Source organism: Myotis nattereri, assembly GCF_964212035.1.
Source record: "Myotis nattereri genome assembly, chromosome: 19".
Lineage (NCBI taxonomy): Eukaryota > Metazoa > Chordata > Mammalia > Chiroptera > Vespertilionidae > Myotis > Myotis nattereri.
Window position 1 is genome coordinate 3,931,535 of NC_138095.1, and position 23,986 is coordinate 3,955,520.

Below are 23,986 nucleotides of genomic sequence, written 5' to 3' on the forward strand. Positions count from 1 at the left end.
ACTACTTCCCAGGCAGCATTATTCTCCCATCAACACAGCTCCCCCTGCACACACACCATTTCTCTCCTCCATTCCCTTCTCTACCTTCCCCATCACCACTCCAATCGCCCCATCTCTCAGGCCACCACCACCACCTGTCCGGCCCCCAACCTTCACCCTAACCACCACCTAGGCCATTGCAACTGCCCTCAGCCCCACCTCCCCCACCCCACAGGCATTTCTTAACGCTCCCATCTCCCTCCTGCCACCCTGTGCCTGTCACCACCACCCCCATCGCCCCAGCACCTCCACCATCAGTGAACGAACCTTTATTGAGCACCAGCAAACCCCAGCCCCTCTACAGATGCACAGGAGGCGCGCCCCGCCCCAGGCCCGTCCCCCCCTCCCCACCCCCAAAGGCCCCTCACTGCAGCTCCCGGTGCAGTGTGCAGCCCAGGACGCAGGATGGGGTGGGTGCTGGGCCCGCAGTGCACCTGGGACCCAGAACAGGGTCCTGAGGCCTCTGCCAGGTTCCATTGGGGGGCGGGGGGCGGGGTGTCATGCTATTTTCCTGAGAGCAGAACAAATAAATAATAGAGGCTAGGGAGCCCCTGTGGGCGGGAGGCCCGGCTTTGGCTTATGTGACTCCATGGGAGTGAGACAGGCGGCCAGGAGCCCTGTGCCTGGGGGTGGGGGGGAGGGGAGCTGGGGCAGGAGCCTGGGGCCAGAGGGTCCTAGGGCCAACCTGGCGTCTGCCTGGCCCTCACCTCTGGGTCAACAGGACATGTGGCTGAAATGCAGGTGGACTGGACATGGTGGTGGAGGGGAAGGGGGTGGCTGCAGGCCGGAGACCATGCCCCTGCCTGCAGCCCCTAGAGGGGGGCGTCATCAGTCCTCCATTTGGGGGGATAGCTCTGCTGGTGGCCGTCGCAGCTGGGGTTCCCCATGTGGTCCAGAGGCACCACCACCTCGTCTGGGTTCGAGTTTTTGTTCAGTTCCACCACGCGCGGCACCACGGAGGACCAGCGATCTGGAGTGAGCACGGGGAAGTGAGAGTTGGTGGGGAGTGCAGGTGCATCTATGGAGCGCCTACTGTGTACCGGGCTCTCCACAGTGACCTAAGGGGGAGGCCTCATCATCCCCATTTCACAGAGGCGGAGACTGGGCTCAGGTCAAGGCGCCTGCCCAGGAGCACACAGGAGCACATGCGACCATGAGACTTCAGGCGAGAACCTGGGGCCCCGTCCTCCGGCGTCTCAGGCACTTAGCGTGTGGAAGGGAGGCCCCAGGCATGCACGGCAGCAAAGGCACTCAGCGGGCAGCTCATCCGACCCTCCCATTCCACAGACGGGAACACCGAGTCTCAGAGAGGACAGGATCGCTCCAAGCCGATTAGTGAGGGGACTGGCCCCGGGCTGCCCCTCTGCGCCCGGCGTCGGCTCCCCAACCCCCGTCCTTCCACTCACCCCTCCGGAGGCGGCCCATGGTGTGGGAGAAGCCGTAGTACTGGTAGCTCTCGTTCTTGCCCGGGTCCTCGTTAATGATGCCCAAGTTCTGGTTCCAGTGAGACCAGTTCACCTCGTCCACCCTGCGGGGCCACAGCAGGGAAAGGTCAGGGGGAGCCCCCGCCGAGGCGGCACCCCGCCCCCCGCAGCCTCCCAGAGCACCCTCCTCCTCATTTTTATTCCAACCATTTTATTCCATTTTAAAAATATATTTTATTGATTTTTTACAGAGAGGAAGGGAGAGGGATAGAGAGAAACATCGATGAGAGAGAAACATCGATCAGCTGCCTCCTGCACACTCCCCACTGGGGATGTGCCCGCAACCAAGGTACATGCCCTTGACCGAAATCGAACCTGGGACCCTTCAGTCCGCAGGCCGACGCTCTATCCACTGAGCCAAACCAGTTAGGGCCCAACCATTTTTAAGTCAACAAGTCAGTGCATTAAAGAAATGCCCAAGATTGGCAACCATCACCTCTCTAATCCCCAAATTGTCTTATCCCCCCAAACAGAAATGAGGTGCCCCATCCCCCTCCACCAGCCCGCGGCTGCCTCTCTTCTACTTTCCGCTCCGTGAACTCCAGGCCCCGGACACTGCGTGTAAGGGGGCACAGCGTGCATGGCCTCCGGGCCGGCTGCTTTCATTAGCGCGATGTTTCTGAGGCTCGTTCACGTGGTAGCGCGTCAGGACTTCCTTCCTTTTCGTGGCTGAGTAACACTCCATTGCATGGATGTACCACAGGCTGAGCCACACGTCTGCAGGTGGACATCCTCCTTCTTAAAACGCCCCCTTAGTTTTGGGACGCCCTCGGAGAGTCAGGTTACAGCCTCTTACGCCCAAATTGGCTCAACGTAATTTTTCCTTCTTAAACTTATTTTTGTTATTTGTACTCTACCCCCATTTCTCGAGCAAGTGCTATGTGTTAGGACCCAGCAAGGAAGATACAGTCACTGTTCCCAGTTTACGGACAAGGGAACTGAGGCTTGTGACACTGTCCAAGGTCACAATGCTGACAAATCTGTCGGGATTTGACTTTGGGGTTCGAACGGAACAGGACCGACCGACTGGCCTGTGAGCCGGTCTGTTACCACGGCCACTTCCCAGAGGAGGGCACGGACTGCCCGACCCAAACATGACTGCAGTCCAGGCGGCGCTCATGCACGCAGAACGACCGCTTACGAGAAAAGACTGGCTCCGGGTTCCCCTAAGAAGTCGCCAGCCCTGGAAGCTGCTGAGTCACCTCCCTCCCAGCCCTGGAAGCTGCTGAGTCACCTCCCTCCCAGCCCTGGAAGCTGCTGAGTCACCTCCCTCCCAGCCCTGGAAGCTGCTGAGTCACCTCCCTCCCAGCCCTGGAAGCTGCTGAGTCACCTCCCTCCCAGCCCTGGAAGCTGCTGAGTCACCTCCCTCCCAGCCCTGGAAGCTGCTGAGTCACCTCCCTCCCAGCCCTGGAAGCTGCTGAGTCACCTCCCTCCCAGCCCTGGAAGCTGCTGAGTCACCTCCCTCCCAGCGAGGCCCCACGCGCTTATCAGCCGGGATGGAGCCCTGAGACAGGGACAGAGGAGCCGAAACGCGCTGCGTGCGGGCGCCCCGGGCACGGGCAGGCGCTGTCTCCTGCGTAACCCATCCGATCGCTGGCCCGGGGGTGGGATTAGCATTGTCACCATTTCACAGGTGAGGAAACCAAGGCTGAGAGGTGAACCCCTCACCCAGCCTCAGCCAGCAGAATAGAACTTCCGTCAGGACCATCGTGGCCTGTGGCTCGAGGAGCCGCCACGGGCGGAAGACGCAGGAGGCCGGATCTCGCCAGAGGGTCCAGCCCCGTCCACCCCGTCCGCCCGCTCACCTGAAGCACCATCGGCGGTCAGGGGTGCCATCTGAGCTCTTGCCCACGGTCACCATCTCGCCGGAGCGGAAGGCCTTCCGCAGGAACACGGGGAAGGAGCGCTCGATGTCCAGGATGGTGGTGGCCCACTGGGGGGGGGGGGGGGGGCACAGGCCAGGGGTGAGCCTCGCCCGCCCGCCCACTGCCCTGATGGCAGAGATGACGGCAGGCGGGGTGGGCAGAGAAGTAGGCTTTCCAGCTCCCACTGACCCTGGAAAGTTACAAACTCGAATCCCCCTGACCCAGCAGAATAAATGGGCGCGGCAGCATCAGAGGCAGAACGGCCGCAGCCCTGGGCTCAGCACAGCAGTCGCCGCTCGGTGCGGGGAGCACTAGGGAGGGGTGGGGCCTGGGGCAAACCAGAGCGCACAGCCCCGTACAGGGGGCGGGTGTCCGCCCCGGCCCCGGCTCCAGGCAGGGGTGTGGGCCCACCTCGCCAAGAAAGGCCACACCTGGATTTTTATAGGAATCTCTTAACTTTAAAATTCTGCATTAATTTTTTTAATGATAAAAAAATAAATCTTTGCTGGTCAAATCCAGTCCACAGGCTGCCGGTTTGCATCTGATGAGTCGCACCCGGGGGAAACTGCGGCCGTGTGGGTAAGGGCTCAGAGCAGATCTGGGTGTTGCCCTGAGGCCCGTTGGGAGGGTGACCTTGGGGTTCTTTTCCACCGGGTCAGGGAGGTGCAGCGCGCGCCTGGGCCTTGGAAAGCCGGCTGTGAAAACCAGATTCGGGAACTGTGCGCATGGCCCGGGCAGGCGGGCCCCCAGGCCTCTGCTGCCTAGGATCGCACCCGGGCCAGTGAGGCCCAGCCCGCGCTGCCTTCCACACCACGGCACCCCGGGGGGCGGCGCTGGAAGCTGCCCCTGGGCCCTGGCCTCGGCGCAGACCCTGCTGCAAGGCCCGGCTCCCTGAGCACTCCCTGTGCCAGAGCCTCTCAGGGCCCGGAGGCGACTGTCCTGGGAACTGGACCCCAAGGTGGGGCGAGACCACTGCTGGCGGTCAGGCAAGAAGCCGCTGGCAGCCTGGGATGCCCATTTTACAGACGGAGGGGGAGGCAGGAGGCGGCGTGGCCTGCCCGGAGCGGAAGGCTGAGGAGGTGGTGGGCCGAGGCCCCTCTCGGAAGGAGGGCGGGGGGGGGGGGGGAGGGGAGGGGGAGGTGAGGGGGGGCGGAGGAGCCGCTCACCTGCAGCTTCCAGATGTGCTTGCTCTCCTTGGAGACCTGGCCCACCGTCTCCCCCATGAGGGCGATGAGCATGTTGAGCAGCAGCACGAAGGTGAGGATGATGTAGGTGACCAGCAGCACGATGAACACGGCGGGGTACTTGGTGCTGCCCAGCATCTCCAGGTCGCCCATGCCGATGGTCAGCTTGAACAGGTCCAGCAGGAAGGTGCTGAAGGTGTCGCTGTCGCGGCACGAGGGGTACGTGGGCGCCGTGCAGTTGGCGTGGTCCTCGCCGCACTCCTTCATGTTGGCGCATGGGTTCAGCAGGGACACCAGGGCTGTGGGCGGGACGGGGGGGCGGGCATTCGCTGAGTGTCAGGCGCCAGCTGAGGGGTGGGGGGGAGAGTCATCCCCATCGGACGGAGGGGAAACTGAAGCTTGGTCATTGGAGAGCACGGGCCCAGGGCTACCCAGCACGTCAGCCAGGCCGGGGTCTTCCCGAATCCGAAGCCACTGCTCTTCCCAGAACTCCTGCCAGCGAGGAGGAGGGCCTCCACCTGGGGTGACCCCCCCCCCCGGGGCATCTGGAATGTCCTGAGAGGGTGACCCCCCCCCAGCATCTGCAGTGTCCTGAGAGGGTGACCCCCCCAGCATCTGCAATGTCCTGAGAGGATGACCCCCCTGGGGCATCTGCAATGTCCTGAGAGGGTGACCCCCCACCCGGGGCATCTGCAATGTCCTGAGAGGGTAACCCCCCCAGCATCTGCAATGTCCTGAGAGGGTGACCCCCCCCCAGCATCTGCAATGCCCTGAGAGGGTGACCCCCCCCAGGGCATCTGCAATGACCTGAAAGGGTCCCCCACCCCCGGGGCATCTGCACTGTCCTGAGCCGTGTTTGGTTGCACAGCGGAGGGAGTGCTGCTGGCGTGCACTCGGCAGAGGCCAGGGATGCTGACAAACACCCCACGCACAGGACAGCCCACAGGAGAATCATCCGGCCCCAAAAGCCGCACGTGCCGAGGCTGAGAAGCCCTGCTCCAGCCGGCGTCCCGCAGGTCCCGGAGCCTGGGACCCGAGCTCCGGGCAGACGCTCTCTCTGCTCAGAGGAAGGGCAGGAGCCGAAACCGGCGCCAGTGCTGCCGGCCCAGAAGCCGCGCTCGCTGAGGCCCTCACCCCTCCAGACACCTCAGCCCACGGGGTGCTCAGCCCAGGCGCAGCTCCAGATCCTTCTCAACACAGCTGAGCAGCAACAACCGCCCCGACGCCCGGGGCAGGGAGCATGCGGACGGAGCCGCTGCGCTCCTGGGGCATAGAACGCCCTAGGCCAGTGATGGCGAACCTTCTGAGCTCGGCGTGTCAGCATTTTGAAAAACCCTAACTTAACTCTGGTGCCGTGTCACATAGAGACATTTTTTGATATTTGCAACCATAGTAAAACAAAGACTTATATTTTTGATATTTATTTTATATATTTAAATGCCACTTAACAAAGAAAAATCAACCAAAAAAATGAGTTCGCGTGTCACCTCTGACACGCGTGTCATAGGTTCGCCATCACTGGCCTAGTGCCCTCCACCTGGGATCACAGCTCCTGCCAACGCCACTCCGTTGGGCAGTGGCTGCTGAAATGTGTGTTGAGAAGGATTCTGGAATCTTGTCTGGACGCATCAGAAAAACCGTTCTGTGATCCACTGGCCATGTCTGTCACGGGCACAAACGTGGAACAAGAGCACGCGTCACGCATGTGTCATGTCAGTCGCAGACCAGGAGCTCGTGTCCCGCAGCAGGAACCCCGGCAGCAGGCTGACCCCGCAGCTGCCACTTCGACCACGAAGCTCTGCCTCAGTTTCTGCAGTCAGGGCTGCGCAGGGCTGGGCTTGACCCGAATCCCAAACCACTGTGGGACCCCGGACACTCTGTCTGGTTCTGCTAATCCCATCACCGGGAGGGGCAGCTGTAGCCGGCCCCTCTCTCCCCAGCTAAGGCTGCAGTTCTGGTTCCCGGAATCACCCACCATCTGGTTAAAACATCGCTGCCATCAGGTCCTGCTCCAGGGCTGGTCCCCGACCAGCCTCCTCAGGTGGAGGGTGGCAGCGAAGCCTGAGTCGTCCACTCGCGTTTGGACGCTGAGCATCGAATGGGCGACACCCACCCGCTAGGGACCAGCCAGGCTTGGTCCGTTCCCCGTTCCTGGTCCTTCCCCCACAGCCTGCGCCCCTGAGGTCCTGCGGCATCATGACGTCACGGAGAAGCCGTACTTAAGGGGCCAGTATTGAGCTTTAAAAAGGACCTGGACTGCCTGACCAGCGGGGCTCAGTGGTTGAGCATTGACCTATGAACCAGGAGGTCAGGGTTCGATTCCCAGTCAGGGCACATGCCTGGATTGTGGGCTCGATCCCCAGGATGGGGCGTGCAGGAGGCAGCCGATCAATGATTCTCTCATCATTGATGTTTCTCTCTCTCTGTCTCCCTCTCCCTTCCTTTCTGAAATCAATAATAAATAAATAAATAAATAAATAAATAGACCTGGGCTGATAGATTACTTATGAGAACTCACTCTCCCTGTAGCCACGCCCCTTCAGTGTGGCTTGCAGCTCCTTCTGTGGCGAGGTCTGGTCTATTTCCCCACCTCTGAACCGAGGCCGCCTTCAGTCTTGCTTTGGCCAACAGAGGGAGGCAGAAGTGATGCCGTGCCAGGAAGTGACCTTGAACACTTCGGCTCACGTTCTGAGACCCCACAGACCACCCTGTGCCCGAGCCCCATCGAGCCGGCTGGAGGGTGAGTGACCACAGGGGAGAGCAAAGACGCCCCCACTGAGGCCATCTGGCCAGACCAGGCAGACCAGCCAACCCACCCATGGAGCCCAGACACGGGGCCTGGAAGACTAGCCAGATCGGTCCCCGCCAGCACACCACCTCGCTGAGCTGGACTCCCGAACAGTAAATGCACGGCGGCTGTCTTAAGCCACTGCGTTTTCTGTGGCTTCTTTTGCAATAATATTTAACATGCCAGTTGCACCGTGTCCTGGCTTTTGAGCCTGGGCAAGTTATTTAACCGTTCGCAGCCTGATTCCTCATCTGCGAAAGGAGACAGCGAAGGCTTGTTGTCTTACAGACTTGCCGGGAGGATTAGGAGACGGGATGGGGAAGGACTCAGCCCAGCGCCTGGCACCGTGAGAACTCCACACGCTGCTTATCTTCCCACACATCACGCCACCCCGCAGCCCCCGGGCGCCCCGAGCTCACCTGACGCGTAGCCGATCATGAAGAGCAAGTAGACCAGCAGGAAGCGGAACAGGTCTTTGAAGAGGATCTACAGACACAGCGGGATGACGGGGGCGAAGGTGAGGCACACGGCTTCTCGCTTTCCCAGTGCCTCCATCCCAAATCCCCTTTCCAACGCTCCCAGGCCCTCCCGGCGCCCAGGCCCTGCCTGCTGCCCCCGCGTGCCCACATCAGGCCCACGGCACTGTCCGCGCATGTGAGATGAGTACCTGGCGTGGGGGCTCCCTCCAGGGCACGCAGCTCCGCGGGTCCCCCACTCCGTACCTTCTGGATCATGATGCTGTAAGTCCCTGTTAGCTTCAGCCCACGCGTGAAGTAAAGGGCGTTCATCCAGCCCAGGACCAAGGCGAAGACCATGACCGCCAGGTACGCCTCGATCCCTGCCAGGTAGAGGGCCGCCGAGACAATCACCAGCACGGAGTAGATGAAGCTGCAGGCAGCAGAGACCACGGGGGGGAGGGGGCAATGAGGCCCTGAGGGGGAGACAGGCCCTAAGCCCTCCACGGTGCCAAGACACCCCATACGCTCTAGAAACCCAGAAGACGCACAGTGGGTTCCCTGTTACCCAGCATGCTCTGTGAACTGACAATTACTGTGTGTGCAATGGCCTGAGCCCTGCAAGATCCCTAAGTGATGCCTTTGGAACCGCTAGAGCAGCGGTTCTCAACCTGTGGGTCGCGACCCCTTTGGGGGTCGAACGACCCTTTCACAGGGGTCGCCTAAGACCATCGGAAAACATGTATATAATTACATATTGTTTTTGTGATTAATCACTATGCTTTAATTATGTTCCATTTGTAACAATGAAATTGGGGGTCACCACAACATGAGGAACTGTATTAAAGGGTCGCGGCATTAGGAAGGTTGAGAACCACTGCGCTAGAGAGTCGTGGTGTGCAGTGGGGATTTTGTGGCTGCGTGGACTTCACTGCTCTCCGGCTCTAAGGGAAAGGAGACGTAGCCACCTGCAGTAGCAGCCTGTGCCCGAGGCAGACATCAATAATCCATCACAGCACTCTCCCACCAAACACAGACACAGCCTCAAATCCTCTCAGCAGGGCACTCCAGGCAGACATTCGCAACCCACCACCAGCAGGAGGGGTTCAATCATTTCCATCCCCGGTGTGTATGGTAACTGTCTAGCAACCAGAATCTGGCTGTGATCAGAAGACCCTACTGCTTAGCATCGATTGGCCTTGTCCTGACTTCGGGCTCCAGGTGGCCAGGCTGGGTGAACTCACTGCTATTAGGAGTCACAGCCCCATACCCCAACCTGGACGATGTCCCAGCCCAACCCCACCTTCCTGACACAGGGCTGCCAGCCGGGGCCTCCACTCACTAGAGCAACTGGAAGGAGCCATCGATGAAGAGAGAATTCACTCCAGGGCATTTCTTCATGAACAAGTCTTTGATCTGGAGGCAGGGGGAGGCAGGTGAGGGGTGGAGCCCCAGGGGCACAGAGGGAGGGGAGAGGAGGAGAGGGGAGGGGAGGGGAGGAGAGGGGAGGGGAGGCAGAAGAAGGAAGAGAATAGAGGGAGGCCGACGGCTGTGCAGAGAAAAGACGATGGGCTCGTCTGTTGGGAAAGGAGGGACGAGCAGAGGGGAGTACAGGGCTGGAGAAGGGGGAAGGGGAGGAGGAGGAGGAGGATGGGCTGGGCCGGTGGGTTTGGGGGCCACACACTCACGTTGGTGAGAAAGAACAGGACCCCGGTGAAGAGCGTGATGACCTCCCCGGCCAGCCTCAGGTAGTCCACAGTGGTGCGGTAAGGGTACGGCGGCTGGGGGGCGGGGGACGCAGGTCCTCACCAGCCCCTCCCACACCGAGTCCCAGATCCGGAAGTCCCCTCAACAGCCCAACATCTGACCCTGGGGAGCCTCCTCCCTCCTCTCCCCGCTGGGCGCGCGGAGGCACCCCTCCATCCTGCTCCCCAGCCGCCTCCGGTTCCCCCGCAGGGGACGCCTGGGGCCCCGCCGTGCCCAGCCCCGCCCGGCACGGCCACTCACGGTGCCCTCCAGCGGCTGGTAGTAGGCGGTCAGGGTGAAGATGACCATGGCGCACAGGTAGGAGGCCACGTTGATGTAGAAGGAGACGGCCCCGAACTTGCGCCACTTGTCCCGCAGCAGCTCGTTGATGGGCTCCACGGCCAGCATCTCGTGGCGGTTCTGCGGGCCGGGCGTCAGGGCCGCGCTGGGCAGGCGACCGGCACCCCGCCGCCCCCGGCCCTGCTACCCGACCCGATCCTCAGGGGGGAGGGGAGGGGGACTCCGCCCCAACTCCTGGGCTCAGCACCCGGTCTGCCCCCCTCGCCTGTGAGGCCTGCTCTAGACTCAGAACCCGGCTGGAAAGCTGTGCCCACGGTCCCCGAACTCCCAGCTGGGGATGGTCCCGAGCTGCTTGCCAAAATACAAGCCCCTGGATTGTGACTCAGGAAGCAGACTGGGGGACTCAGCCCAGGACGCTAATACCTGACTCACCGCAGCTTCCCAGTGACAACCCAGGCCAGACACCAGTGACCGAGGCCTGCGCCGTCGCCTCCGTACAGCTCCCCAAGCAGAAACTGGCCATCAGAGTTGGCACCAGATACGCTAACCCTCCCGCCACCCCATCAAAATCAAGTCATGCCCTGGCTGGCTCCGCTCAGTGGATAGAGCGTTGGCCTGCGGACTGAAGAGTCCCGGGTTCGACTCCGGTCCAGGGCACACACCTGGGTTGCAGGCTCAGGGGCGTGCAGGAGGCAGCCGATCCATGATTCTCTCACCATTGATGTTTCTATCTCCCTCTCCCTCTCCCTTCCTCTCTGAAATCAATAAAAAATATATTTTTAAAAAAGAAAAGAATCATGTCAGTCAGTAATTTCAAGATGGGGAAGTAAGCTCGGGCAAGAGAAGGCCTGTCCAAGCTGGGCGGGCCAGGACGCGAGGGGCGGGCCGGGGCGGGAGGGGCGGGCCGGGGCGGGAAGGGGCCTCCCGCACCCAGGCAGCACTCTCTGCCCCAGTTGTAAGCATCCTGTCCCTCCAATGACTGAGTCTCTTTATAACCACGGATCTGTGCAACAGCGTAGCCACAGAGATGCGACTGTAGTATTTTTTTTCCTGGTAGTTAAAGGCAGACACAAACCCACATGACCAAGCACGGAGGAATGGTTCATTGGCATGGGGCACATTTACACGCAGCAATGATGTCGCACAAGATCATTTAATGGTGCAGAACGATGTTCACAAACTACTGCTCACTGAAAAGGGAGCTTTTGAGACTTCATATAACATCCACTAATGGTAACAGCTGGCACAGAATGCTTACTCTGCCAGGCTGCTCCAAAACTCACTCACGGTGTCTTCCCAGCAGCCCCATGAGCTCTGCACTGTCCTTATCCTCAGCCTCAGAGAGGCTGTCACTTGTCCTGGGTCGCATAGCATGCAAGTTACGGAGCCAGAATCCTGACCCAGGCCTGCCTGCCCCTGAAGCTCCCCCTTACAGTCCCCTCAGCCCCCCCCCACCCCCAGTGCCAGGCGTCATTTTGGGCATTGAGTTGGCACCTTCTTTTGCACTCAGCCCACAGACCCACTGATTTCAGCCCCAGGCCACCGCCCTGCTGTCAGCCACAGCCCTCGGTCCCCCGCCCTGGCGCCCACCTCAATCTTGCTGTTGTACACCAGGATCTCCAGCACCGAGGCCTCTTCCCCACACGTGTCCAGGGAGGAGAGGTCGTAGAGCGAGGAATACACGGGCCCGTAGGCCCAGTCCTTGAACTTGCGGGACAGGTGTCTGGTGTCCTCATCCGTCACCTCCCGGCGGATGATGTGCTGAAAGATCTGAGCAGGAGAAGGAAGGTCAGGGGCCCCAAGGAGGGGCACTCCTGGGAGGACCCGGGCCGGGCACAGCCCATCAGATGGCTCTCCCCAGAGAGCAGGACGGGAGAGGGAAAGTATTTACCGAGCACGCGCTCTGTGCCGGACCCTTTCCTCACAGCATCTTGTCTAATTCTTACCCTGACTGTCTTGGCTTACAGATGAGCAAACGAAGACCAGGAGAAGAGACGGGGTCCCGAGGCCACACCAGCCCAGCGGAAGCCAGACTGAACCCAGGCTGGCCTCAACGACCTGAACTGTAGTGAAGGTCATCTTTGTATAATTAAAACAGCAATTCATGAACCTTGTTACTCTGTTAATTCTATAATACTTACCACACCAGCCCTTCCTGTTACCACTCCTACTCTCACTGGCTTTCACACAGGGAAACTGAGGAACAGAGAGGGTGGAGTCGCCCGAGGCCCGCAGTGGAGGGGACGGAGCCAGGATTTCAGCCCAGCCTCTCCACCACCCAGGCTCTGCGGGGAACTGCCACCGTATAACAGCTGCTATATTTTCAATAGAGTAATAACCGCCCTGCTCTTTACTGAGCACTTACTACGCATCCCAGGCTCTGCTCCAAGAGCTTTAAGCGGATCCCCTCATCTGGCTGACAGAACAACACCCGCCGCAAGGCACTGTTACTACCCCCACGTACAGATGAGCAAACGAAGGCACAGAGAGGGGAGGGGAGACGCCTGAGGACTGTGGCCGAGCCAGGCCTGGGGCCCAGCCCCTCCTGACTGCTGAGTCCTCCAGGTTTGCCTCTCCAGGGCGCAGTGTGGCAATGTCTGCAGACACCTGTGCTGTCACAGTGGTGGAGGCTGTTGCCGGCATCCGCAGGCTAAGGCCAGGGATGCAGCTCAGCATCCTACATGCCCAGGACAGCCCCACACCCAGGGCCACTCAGCCCAAATGGCAGCAGTGCCAAGGCCGCCTCCTGCTCCAGGCCCTGCGCTGGAGGCCCAGGGGGAGGGGCGGGTCACGCGGCAGCTCCGGCCGAGCCAGGACCCAGCGGTGGGGTCGGCAGCGCTGGAGCCCCGGGACTCAGGTTTCTCTCAGAGGCTGGTCCTGGCTGGCGGGAGTGGGGGGTGAGCATCCAGAGGCTCCGGATGGAGTTGAGTCGCTTGGCTGGACAATAGGGAGCCATAGCAGGCTCTTGAGCTGGGACATCTGTACCCTGGGATTGGCATGCTGAGAGGGGGGTGTGGGTATTAACCATATGAATGCCAGCAGCAGCGCCTGCTGTGTGTGTGTGTGTGTGTGTGTGTGTGCACGTGCCTGTAGGAGAACAGGAGTGCGTGGGCCACCTGTGCCCGCCCCCGGCCCCCCGGCCCTGCACTCACCCCGATCTTGCCCGTCTTGGCGGCCATCATGAGGGGCGAGAGGCCGTCGTTGTTGAGCACGGCCTCCAGGTTGCTGTCGGGGAAGAGGCGGGCACACTTGAGCAGCAGGAGGTCGTACATCTTGGTGACGAACTTGGTGTTCTCCCGGGTGTTGTCGGCGATGGCCACCAGCGCGTGCAGCACGGTGTTGCCGCGGGAGTCCTGCCGCCGCATGTCCGCCTTCTTGTGGGGGTTCTCCGTCAGGTAGTTGACGATGTGGGGCTGGTTGGTGCAGGCAGCCAGCGACAGGGGCAGCTCACCTGTGCACGGGGAGGGGGGAGAAGTGGGGGGAACGGGTCAGTGAGGGGCCCAGGGGGAGACTTCGCCTGCAGATATTTGGGGGACCCGGACGCAGCACCCACAGTGCGTGGGAACGTGTCCTGTGGTGACTCCCCCTTCTGTGGGTGATGCTGGGAAGACGGGTGTGGCTGTTTGGAGCGTGGCCATGTGATTTGGAGCCTGGGAGCACTTGTCCCTGAGCCCCACGTAACACGTGCCTGTGACAGGAGCGATACGCAGAGTCTCCCCCGGGTCCAGCTGGGACGTGGGGGCTGAAGCTTGGGCCCCACAGCCTGACCGCTGGTCCCAGCGAACACTGGACCAAGGTGCCATGAACAGGTGCGGGTGCTGCACCCCCACGAGCCCACTGTGCAGACGGGGAAGCTGGGGCGCGGTGGCTCTCCTCCCGCCAAGGCAAGGCCTCAGCGACCAGACCAGCGCGGGGCCGTGCACGGGGCCCTCTGAGCCCTGGGTATGGGGGGGGTCAGGGCTGTGGGGACCACCGAATACCTCCCAGCCCCCCGGGCCTCCTCACCGAAGTAGAAGTAGCCCCCCTCATCCTTGGGCTGGAAGAAGCGCCCCCGCGCCTGGGCGTGGACGTCAGCCCCCTGGGCCACCAGGAGCTCCACGTAGTGCTTGCAGCGGCGCTCGATGGCGATGTGCAGGGCGGTCTGGCCTGAGAGGGACGGGCACGGTCACCCGGCTCCGGCTCCGGCTCCGGCTCCGGCTCCCGCAGAGCAGAGGCCAGAGCTATCTTGGAGGGGGTGGGGTGCGCAGTGTGGAAATGGAGGGGCTCAGGCCAGACCCGCAGCTGGCTGCACCCAAGGGCAGCAATGGACCCCCAGACAGATGTTCCCAGATGTGGCATCTTGTGCAAGCAGGATCTTAGGCTCAAACGGCATCCGACTTGTAGGATCCCAGACGCGGGAAACTTCCAGACTCACAAGCGGAGTGGCCTCCCCCACCCCCCCCACCCCCCTGCCCCGGAGGAAACACCATCTCGTGGTCTCTCAGAGCTCTGGGCTCAGGGTCCGAAACCCACAGAACTGGAGCCCTCCTACCCGGGAATCTGAAAGGTCACGTCTGAGTCACAGACTCAGAATTTAGACCCGGGAGCTGGGACTCGACACCGCTGCCTCTTAGCGCTGTTGGCTCACAGCACTACTGCCCTAGGGCCTCAGTGTGTCCGGAGCCATAGCATCCTAGGTCCGGATTTCCAAGCTCATGGCTCACTAGGCTCCGTGCACCTCAGAACCTTGATTGTGAAACGCAGGAAATCAGAGTTCGTTCATTCATTCATTCATTCATTCATTCGACAATCGGTAGTTTCTCGGCACGTGGGGCCCAGTCCGAAGCTCTCGGAGGTGAGAAAAGTGAGGCTGTGCCCACTGCCACCCCCACCCCCTCCTCCCGCCGGGCCCACCTCGGTAGTAGATGTCCCGGAAGGGCGAGTTGACGAACTCGCGCATGTTGCCGGTGCGCTCGGCGATGTCCAGCAGCAGGGGGATGGTGTCGTTGCGGCCGTTGCTCAAGTTCAGCAGGGCCTTGGGCAGGCAGGTCTTCCCCGTGGAAGGCTCTGGGGGACAGAGGTACAGGATGAGGGGCTCGCCCACGGCCCACAACTGCTGGGCAGCAGGGGACAGGGCACTGCTCCCTATCTGCTCCCCGTGTTGCTGAGGGGGTCACGTAAACTCGAGGGGCTGAAGTTCTTTAAAATGTGGGGAGCTGCAGCCTTTAGAGAGACTGGTATTTAGAAAGCAGATCTGGAGGGAATTTTACAAATCGAATAGAGGGGGGAATGCGGGTTCAACAAAGCCAGCCAGATCTCTTTACTGCAGGACTTCTCAGAGCCTTTAACTAATGAGGCTGGGAGCCTCCAAAGCCAGGCACAGCAGGGAGCCTTTGCCCACCTATTTGAACACAAATTCTCTCCCATGAATCACTTGCACTAGTGCCCTAGAGGGGGCAGGGGAGGTGCAGGGCTCCCCAAAGCGCGGACTGCCCGCCGCAGTGGCTGTGGCTGACCTTGGGAGGGAAGGAAGAGGACCTGGGGGCCCACAGGTGCAGCAATCATAACCCCATAGCGAGGTTCCACTGTCAGAGCTCTCACGAAGGCAGTCCCTGGAACTAATGGGTCCTTAACAGCCTGCCACTAACACCGCTAATGTCCCTGTGCAATCTGCTTCCCGAGTATGAACTTTTATGGTTACGAGTTGATTTATACCTTTAAAAGAATGAGTCAATGAGGAGAACGCCCCGCGAATCGCGCTGGGGCTCGGGCAGGCCCGATCGGGTGCCCACTCTGGAACCAGGGACTGTGGTCCCAATTTCAAACTTTCCTCCCCTTCAGGTTCCTCTCCAGCTAAAGCGAGGCCGCACAGGGAAACGGATGCGCCAACAGCTGTTTGCTGCGGAGCCAGCAGCGGCAGGTAAGAATCCTCAGGCAATATCACCGCTGCCGTTCTCACTGTTCGCCCTGTTGGGCACATTCTCGCACTCACTATGGAGGCCTCAATTCCTGTCCCAGCGCCCCCAGGAGTGAGGTCCTGGGACAGGCCCAGAGTCCACGCCAGGAATCTATTTCTTGAATGAATAACGGACGCCAGTTCCCCATCTTCGTAAGTGCGAGGGGCTGCCCCCTGCTGGCCAGGCCCCTGGGAATTCTGTCCAGACACACCCCACTCAGCTCTCACCTCGAGGTGGCCACAGCCCGTTACTACTTGTTTTCCAATTGTCAGGCAATTCACAACTCCCCCTGCCAACCTCATCCCCATCCCCTCCCCAAACCCACCCCAGCCTGCACAGGCCCCATCTCAGAGCGTGGCGTCCCCTTTGCATCACTCCTGTCCTTGTCCTCCCTTCTTCCCTACCCGCCCCCCAGCAGGTCTTATTGATTTTACCTCCCATTTCTCCAATCCCTCCACCGATCTCCATCTCTACTGCCACCACCCTGGCCCAGCCATCATCTCTCTCGTATGCCCAAGGCACCGGCCTGGGTTTTACCAGCCGCTCTGATTTCCTTTGGTCCATTTTCCACACAGCAGTTGGAGTGGTCACATCAAGTGTCATTTTGATCACAGTGAGCCACAGGGCCTTTGCACATGCTGTCCCTGCACTCTCTCCCTAGTCCCTCCTCCTCTTTTCACCTGGTTAACTGCAGCTCATTCAGACGCGGCTCAAGTGTCACCTCCTCCAGGAAGCTCTCCCAGATTTTCCTGACTGGGTCAAATCCCTCAGTTGACACACATTACAGTTTGTAACTGTGCATTTATTTCTGTGATTGTTTGGTCAATGTCGGTCTCGCCCTGGAGGACTGTGAGCAACTTGAGGACAGACTCATGTCTGCTTGGCTCATCACTGTTCACCCCATGCCGAATGCAGCACCTTCCACGTGGTAGGTGACCAATGAGGCAGTAAACATTCAATGACAGGTGAGCTGGGCATTACAGGTAATTCCAACCACAGGTAACCCAAAGCATGGGGCACGGAACGAGGCCCTGGATTTGGGCTTCCACACCCCCAGACCTGGGCGATCCTGGGGTTGGGGGGCTGCCAGCCTGGGTCCTGGGACAAGATGCCAAAAACAGTGCCTTCCCAGAAACGCAGTTCTGAGATTTGACCACCAGGTGGCGAAGTGACTGCCCACACGGCTGCCGGAGCAGGGCCCGGCGGGAAAGGTTGTCAAACCCGCGGTGGGAGGGGGCGGCACAGTTGACCTCATGAGCCTCTGGCTGGGAAGTCACGCAGGGGCGGATCCAGGTTTTGTGGGGCCTGAGACCTAAACAACTGGGGGGTCTTGTTTATGAAAACAAACACACATAGCAGGTAGCTGACCTGGAGGAGGGGCTCAGACCCCCTTCCTGGGTTTACAGGGAAGGCCGGCAGCGAGGGAGCTGGCCCTGAGGTGCCTGGAGCCTGGAGAAGGCTGGAGGGCGAGCTCTCGGGGCTGGGGAGTCCTGGGGCAGTGGAGACGGGCCTGCAGCCTGGGGAGGGAAGCTGGAAAGCTGGGGAGGGGCGGGGGATGGTGGGGGAAGAGTCTGGGAGCACAAGCGGGCCAGACCTGATGCCCTGCCCCACCCCAGGGGGCAGGACTCCCCAGAATCCCAGCGGCCTGAGCCAGCACGAAGCAATTCTCCCTGCTGAGGGCCAGGACTACGCCGTTCTCACTCCCCAGTTTACAGACGAGGACACGGGCTCAGGGAGTCCCCAGTTTACAGACGAGGACACAGGCTCAGGGAGTCCCCAGTTTACAGACGAGGACACAGGCTCAGGGAGTCCCCAGTTTACAGACGAGGACACAGGCTCAGGGAGGCCACACATCCCTCGAGTGGTGGAGGGGGATTGCACCCAGGTGGGCGGATCTGCTGACCTACTGCACTGCCCTTTCCTCGAGTAAAGGCTGAACCATGAACGAATAAAGACAGCGGGGGCCCAGAGAGGTTAAGCAATTGGTGAAAGACACACAGGACCAGGCTCCCTGTCCAGTGCTCATTCCAGCCTGTGCAGCCCACGGACCCGGGGAAGAGGCTGAGGGGAAAGGAGCCCCCGGTGCCTCCCCCATCTCCGGCTGGCCTGCCCGCCACCCCCTCCCGGTGGCTCACCCCGGAACTCCTCGTCAGTCAGGCGCTTCTTGTGGGTCAGCAAGTAGGGGAGCAGCCCATCCAGGTCGACAGTGGAGCCCCGGGACACGATGTCGAAGAGGATGGGCCGGTTGAAGACTTTGAGGATGGGGGGCGGCTGGGGCGCAGGAGCCTTGGGGCTCTGCGGCTGCTTCCTGGAGTGGGGAAGGCAGGGTGATCGGAGGGTTTGTCCCCTGCCCACCCCACCAGCCCTGGGGGGTCAGCCAGAGCCCTAGGACAGGCCAGACTGAGAGGGGAGGGGCAGCTGGAGCAGCTGTTTTATCCAACGCCCTCCACCCGGTTCCTCCTGTGCTTTGGGTGGAGACACAGCCAGACCGACACACACAAGCCTGCCTATCCATCCATCCAACCACCCAGCCAACCCTTCCGCTGGTCATTTACTGAACACTTGCTAAGCCAGGCAGAGACTGGCGGAGACAAGGACAGTAAGAAAGTAAGGGGAGCCAGGCTAGAAGACGAAGCAACTCATTCATTTATTCGACGACTCATCACTAACTCACTCATTTAAGAAACCGTGGAGACAAAGGAGGCCCCGCAGAGAGATGCCTCGGCAGAGGGAGCCCCACCACACAGGGAGTTCGCGGGTACTGGTACTAAGCACCTGCTGCGAGCCCGGTGCACACAGACGCACAGACAGAAAGACAGGCTGAGACGGAGGGAGAGGAGGAGGGAGGAGGGGAGCGGGCCGTGCCCTGACAGCAGAGACTGGGCAGGCGGTGGGCAGCAGCCAGGGGCCGGGGATGTGGAAAGAGGTGTTCTCCTGAGGGGGCACAGACCGGTACTGCCCCTCCTGCCACCTGCACAGCCCCGTTCTATCTGCTCCTGAACTTTGACCTTTGAGCCAAAATATAAAAAGAACACCCTCGTCCCCAGACCTCACTGAGGTGGCCTTCGGGGTCTCTGAGGACGGCAGCTGCTCAGCCACACCCCAACTCTCTAAGGGTTTGAAGGAGGGGCCTGAGGGGGAGGGGAGACACGGAGCCCCCGGCTTCCAGCAGGCCCGCAGGGGCCGGGGCGCAGGCTCTCGCTGCCCTGGGTGCGGACGCCTGCGAGCCAGCTCCCTAGACATGGCAAGGCTCCCCAGCTCTGCCCTTGCTCCTGCACTTCCCCCCACGGGGACACTCCCCTGCTTTGGGCTTAAATATCAGCTCCTCCGAGAAGCCCTCCCGGATTACCTTTCCTGTATCAGCTCCAGTCTCCTACCTCAACCCTCCTCCCCCACCTCAATTCCCATGTTTACTGACCTGCTTATTGTCTGTCTCGCCTGCAAAGGGAAGGGGCCACCGAGTAGGGGCGTATCTGGTCTAGCTCATCCCTGGACCCCAGGGCCCACCCACTGCCTGGCACGTGGCGGGCGCTTGAGAAACATTCACTGAATGAACCAGTGACAACAGGCTGCATCCAAGGGAGTAAATGAGTCTGAGCAGCGAGGAGGACATCTCCAGCCTTCATCTGTCCTCCAGGTGCCACCAGCCTGAGAGGGGCGTCTAGGGGTTCTCAGGGCAGAAGGCTGGACCAATAGATGACGATGAATAGATGCACAGATAGATATTGGAATGAGTGATGGATGGACGGATGGATTGGACATATGGATGACAGGTGGAGAGATGGGTAGCTGGGTGAACAGGTGAGTAGCGGATGAAGGCAGGAGTCGAGGAGAGAAACGGGCTGGTTTCCAAGTCTGGGCCACGCGGGCACGTGAGGGACACCAGGGTCGGGCCTAGACAGGGTCATGATGGCACTGGCTCTGCAGGAGCAGAGGCTGGGGCGGCCGTGGCGATGAGACTGTCCTCATCGGCCTCATTCCTCACATCAGCCTCATTCCTCACGCCAACTGCCAAAGCTTGGGGAACTCCAGGACGTCCTGCCCCCCTTCAGCCCCATCCCAAGGGCCAGGAACTAGGGTTCACTCCTCAGGCAGTGGGTCTGCAGGTGACAGATCCTGGGAGCCCAGGCTTGCAGAAGCCACACAAACCACAGGAAGAAGCCAGGCAAATGCCTTTGTTCTGGAGTCTGGGCGGCAGAACTCAGCTTGGCAGAACCCGTGGCAGGAGGATGGGTCCACACAGGTGATGTAGGGGCTGGAGCCAGGGGGCTGCAGCGAGGGGGGCTGCAGCAAGGGGATTGCAGCAAGGGGGCTGCAGTGAGGGGGTTGGAGCCAGGGGGTTGGATCCAGGGGGCTGCAGTGAGGGGGTTGGAGCCAGGGGGCTGAAGCGAGGGGGTTGGAGCCAGGGGGCTGCAGTGAGGGGGTTGGAGCCAGGGGGTTGGATCCAGGGGGCTGCAGTGAGGGGGTTGGAGCCAGGGGGCTGAAGCGAGGGGGTTGGAGCCAGGGGGCTGCAGTGAGGGGGCTGAAGCGAGGGGGTTGGAGCCAGGGGGTTGGATCCAGGGGGCTGCAGTGAGGGGGTTGGAGCCAGGGGGCTGCAGCGAGGGACTGCAGCGAGGGGAATGGCGCTAGGCCTGGCATAGAACGCAGCATTGGGATGGCCATGCGTTAACCCCACCCAGGGCTTCTCTCCACTTTCCTCTCCTTTCCGCCAGGCTTCCTTCATGGAGAGAAAGGGCTAATACTTTAGCGTTTGACCTCTCCCTCAGCCCCAGGAGGTGCCCAGGAATGAAGGTGGCACTTGGAGAAGACCCAGGAGGGGCTGCTGGGGTTGTGTCAGCGGGAGAAGGTGGGTGGATGGATGGATGAGAAAATGAACAAAAATATGAATGAGTCAGTGATAGAGCAAATGAATGAATGAACAAATGGATGGACAAATAGGTGGGTAAATGAACTGGTAGAAGGAAGGAAGGGCCGAAACCGGTTTGGCTCAGTGGATGGAGCGTTGACCTGCGGACTGAAAGGTCCCAGGTTCGATTCCAGTCAAGGGCATGTGCCTGGGTTGCGGGCATATCCCCAGTGGGAGATGTGCAGGAGGCAGCTGATCGATGTTTCTCTCTCATCGATGTTTCTAACTCTCTATCTCTCTCCCTTCCTCTCTGTAAAAAATCAATAAAATATATTTTTTTAAAAAAAAAAAAAAGAAGGAAGGAAGGGAGGGAGGGAGGGAGGGAGGGAGGGAGGGTAGGAGGGAGGGAGGGAGGAAAATTAGAAATGAAATGAATGAATGAATGAATGATGAGTATAGTTTAATGGACAGCTGACTGGTTGGATGAATAGAAACAGTGGGTAGGTGAAGGAATGAATCAGTGGATGAATAAGTGGTGGATGAATGGAAGGTTGACGTGAGTGGAGGGCTGGACAAACAGATGACAGATAAATTGATGGGTACATAGATATTTGAATGATGATGGACAGATGGATTGGATAAGTGGACGGTCAGGTGGAAAGACAGGTAGCTGGATGAATGAATGAGTAGAAGATGGATGGATGGATGGATGGATGGATGGATGGATGAACAAACAAGTGTATGGAAGGATGGACAAGTGGGTGGATGAATGGATGAATAAATGGAAGGATAAATGGATGGATGGATGGATGGATGGATGGGTGGGTAGATGGACAGATGGATGGATGGATAGGTGGGTGGATGGATGGGTGGGTGGATGAATAGACAAGTATATGGAAGGATGGACAGGTGGGTGGGTGGGTGGATGGATGGATGGATGGATGGACAGGTGGGTGGATGGATGGATGGACAGGTGGGTGGGTGGGTGGGTGGGTGGGTGGGTGGGTGGATGGATGGATGGTTGGATAAATGGATGGATGGACAGGTGGGTGGATGGATGGGTGGGTGAATGGATGGATGGGTGAATGGATGGATGGACAGGTGGGTGGATAGATGGATAGATAAATTGATGGATGGATGGATGGATGGATGGATGGATGGATGGATGGATGGATAGATGGACAGGTGGGTGGATGGATGGGTGGGTGAATGGATAAATGGATGGATGGACAGGTGGGTGGATGGATGGGTGGACAGGTGGGTGGGTGGGTGGGTGGGTGGGTGGGTGGATGGATGGATGGATGGATGGATGGACAGGTGGGTGGATGGATGGGTGGACAGGTGGGTGGGTGGGTGGGTGGATGGATGGATGGATGGATGGATGGATGGATAAATGGATGGATGGACAGGTGGGTGGATGGATGGGTGGACAGGTGGGTGGGTGGGTGGGTGGATGGATGGATGGATGGATGGATGGATGGATAAATGATGGATGGACAGGTGGGTGGATGGATGGGTGGACAGGTGGGTGGGTGGGTGGGTGGGTGGGTGGATGGATGGATGGATGGATGGATAAATGATGGATGGACAGGTGGGTGGATGGATGGGTGGACAGGTGGATGGATGGATAAATGGATGGATGGACAGGTGGGTGGATGGATGGGTGGACAGGTGGATGGATGGATAAATGGATGGATGGACAGGTGGGTGGATGGATGGATGGATAGGTGGGTGGATAGATGGATAGATAAATGGATGGATGGACAGGTGGGTGGGTGGATGGATGGATGGATGGACGGACAGGTGGGTGGATGGAAGGGTGGGTGAATGGATGGATGAACAGGTGGGTGGATGGACTCAGTACAGAGCTGGAGACCACTGCCTGGGCAGCCAGCAATACTCACTCTAAGACCTTCCTCCTCCACCGCTTGTTGTCACTGGGGTGGTGGCGGTAGGTGCCGTAGTCGAAGAGCGAATCCATGGGCGCTTTCTTGGGCCCGGGCACCACTGAGGACTCGTACAGGGTGGACTCCAGCAGGTCAATGGGGTTGGGCACCCCCTTGCGGAAGGCGCCCTGGAACTTCATGCGCAGGTTTGGTCGCCCATCGCCTGTGCCCGCAGCGACGGCAGCGACCGGGGGAGCAGCATCGGGCGGTGAGGGCAAGGGGGACCCCTCCTCCCCTTCGAACAGGTTGGCCAGCGAAGAGAGGGGGAACGCCTCCCCACCGGCGGTGCCACTCTCATCCCCGGGGGAATCGGCCACCTCGCCAGGCCCCGCGCGGGGGCCTTCGCTGGGATCGGCCATGCTGGCCCGAGCGTCCTCACGGCTGGGCCTGCAAGGGAACGGGAGAGTCAGCGGGGGCTCAGGAAGGACCCTCCCACGTGGGCAAACAGCCCGCTGCGGCTGCTTCAAAGCCTCCCTTGTAATGACAGGGTGCGGCGCCCCAGCTGCGGCTGCCGCCAGCCGGGCAGGAGCTGCCTGGAGCCTGTCGCCTGTCAGGGACCTGGACGCCAACCCGCTCCCCGGGCTGAGCTGCAGGAGGAAGGGCCTCAGACACCCGGGACCCACACCTGGAGCCGAGGCTTCCTCCCCCACCCACCAGCCTCAGAGCCCACAGAGCAGGGTTCAAAGCCAGCTCCACTCTTAGCAGCTGCGGACGGCCATGCTGACCGGGGCAGGGCCACGGCCACAGCCACAGCCACAGCCACAGCCACAGCCTGGGTCTGTCACCGTCACCGGGGATGCCCGAGGGCAGGGCCCGGCACACAGTAAGCACCTGGGAAACACGGCCACCACCTCCCTGCGCCGGCGCCGGGAGCTCAGGAAACCCGCAGGGCTCAGTCAGCTTCCTCATCAGCACCACCGTTCTGACCCCATTTTTCAGAATCGGAAAGAAATCGAGGTTCCGAGACGTGGCCGGCCTCCCCAGGCACAAACTCTGCCCCTGTGCGGGCGGATCCCTCTTTGCCTGGTAACCCGCCCCCGCCCGTGTCCCAGCTCAACTGCCCCTTCCTCTGGGACGCCCTCCCTACGAACAAATGGCCTTGTGACAGAGGAATCTCCGGTCCCCACTCCTCAGGTGAGGCCCCGGAGCTCCTAGGGGCAGTCACACTCACAGATACAGAGAACATGCCCCTGGGCGCCCGATGGGAGGGGCTGTGGGCGTGGGTGAAAAAGGCGATTAAATACAAATGAGTGCTTACAGAACAGTCATGGTGACGTAAAGGGTAGCATAGGGAATAGTCTATATCCCCTACTGCATTAGGGTAATACCATACGCGATGCACATTACTGAATATTATAATAACGATGTATGGTGTCAGGTGGGTACTAGTTCCATCA

The 23,986-nt window shown here is 60.3% G+C and overlaps 1 protein-coding gene across 5 annotated transcripts; it reads right to left on the reverse strand.

Annotated features, from left to right (window-relative positions):
* Positions 1-298: 298 nt before the first annotated feature.
* On the reverse strand, positions 299-22,948 carry TRPV4 (transient receptor potential cation channel subfamily V member 4; the record flags this gene model as incomplete). Of its 5 annotated transcripts, XM_081114100.1 has the most annotated exons (16): positions 299-1,009; positions 1,446-1,567; positions 3,329-3,456; positions 4,555-4,871; positions 7,780-7,846; positions 8,083-8,248; positions 9,158-9,231; positions 9,504-9,596; positions 9,823-9,981; positions 11,452-11,631; positions 13,014-13,312; positions 13,867-14,007; positions 14,755-14,907; positions 17,933-18,105; positions 22,548-22,752; positions 22,870-22,948. In XM_081114100.1, the coding sequence occupies 16 exons, from the start codon at positions 22,946-22,948 to the stop codon at positions 852-854; spliced, it is 2,514 nt and encodes an 837-aa protein (XP_080970226.1). In that variant the 3' UTR covers positions 299-851. The 5 variants fall into 5 exon arrangements, with proteins under 5 accessions (XP_080970226.1, XP_080970224.1, XP_080970225.1 ...); XM_081114098.1 differs by having other exon boundaries at positions 22,548-22,948; XM_081114099.1 differs by lacking the exon at positions 13,867-14,007 and having other exon boundaries at positions 22,548-22,948.
* Between the last annotated feature and the right edge of the window lie 1,038 nt (positions 22,949-23,986).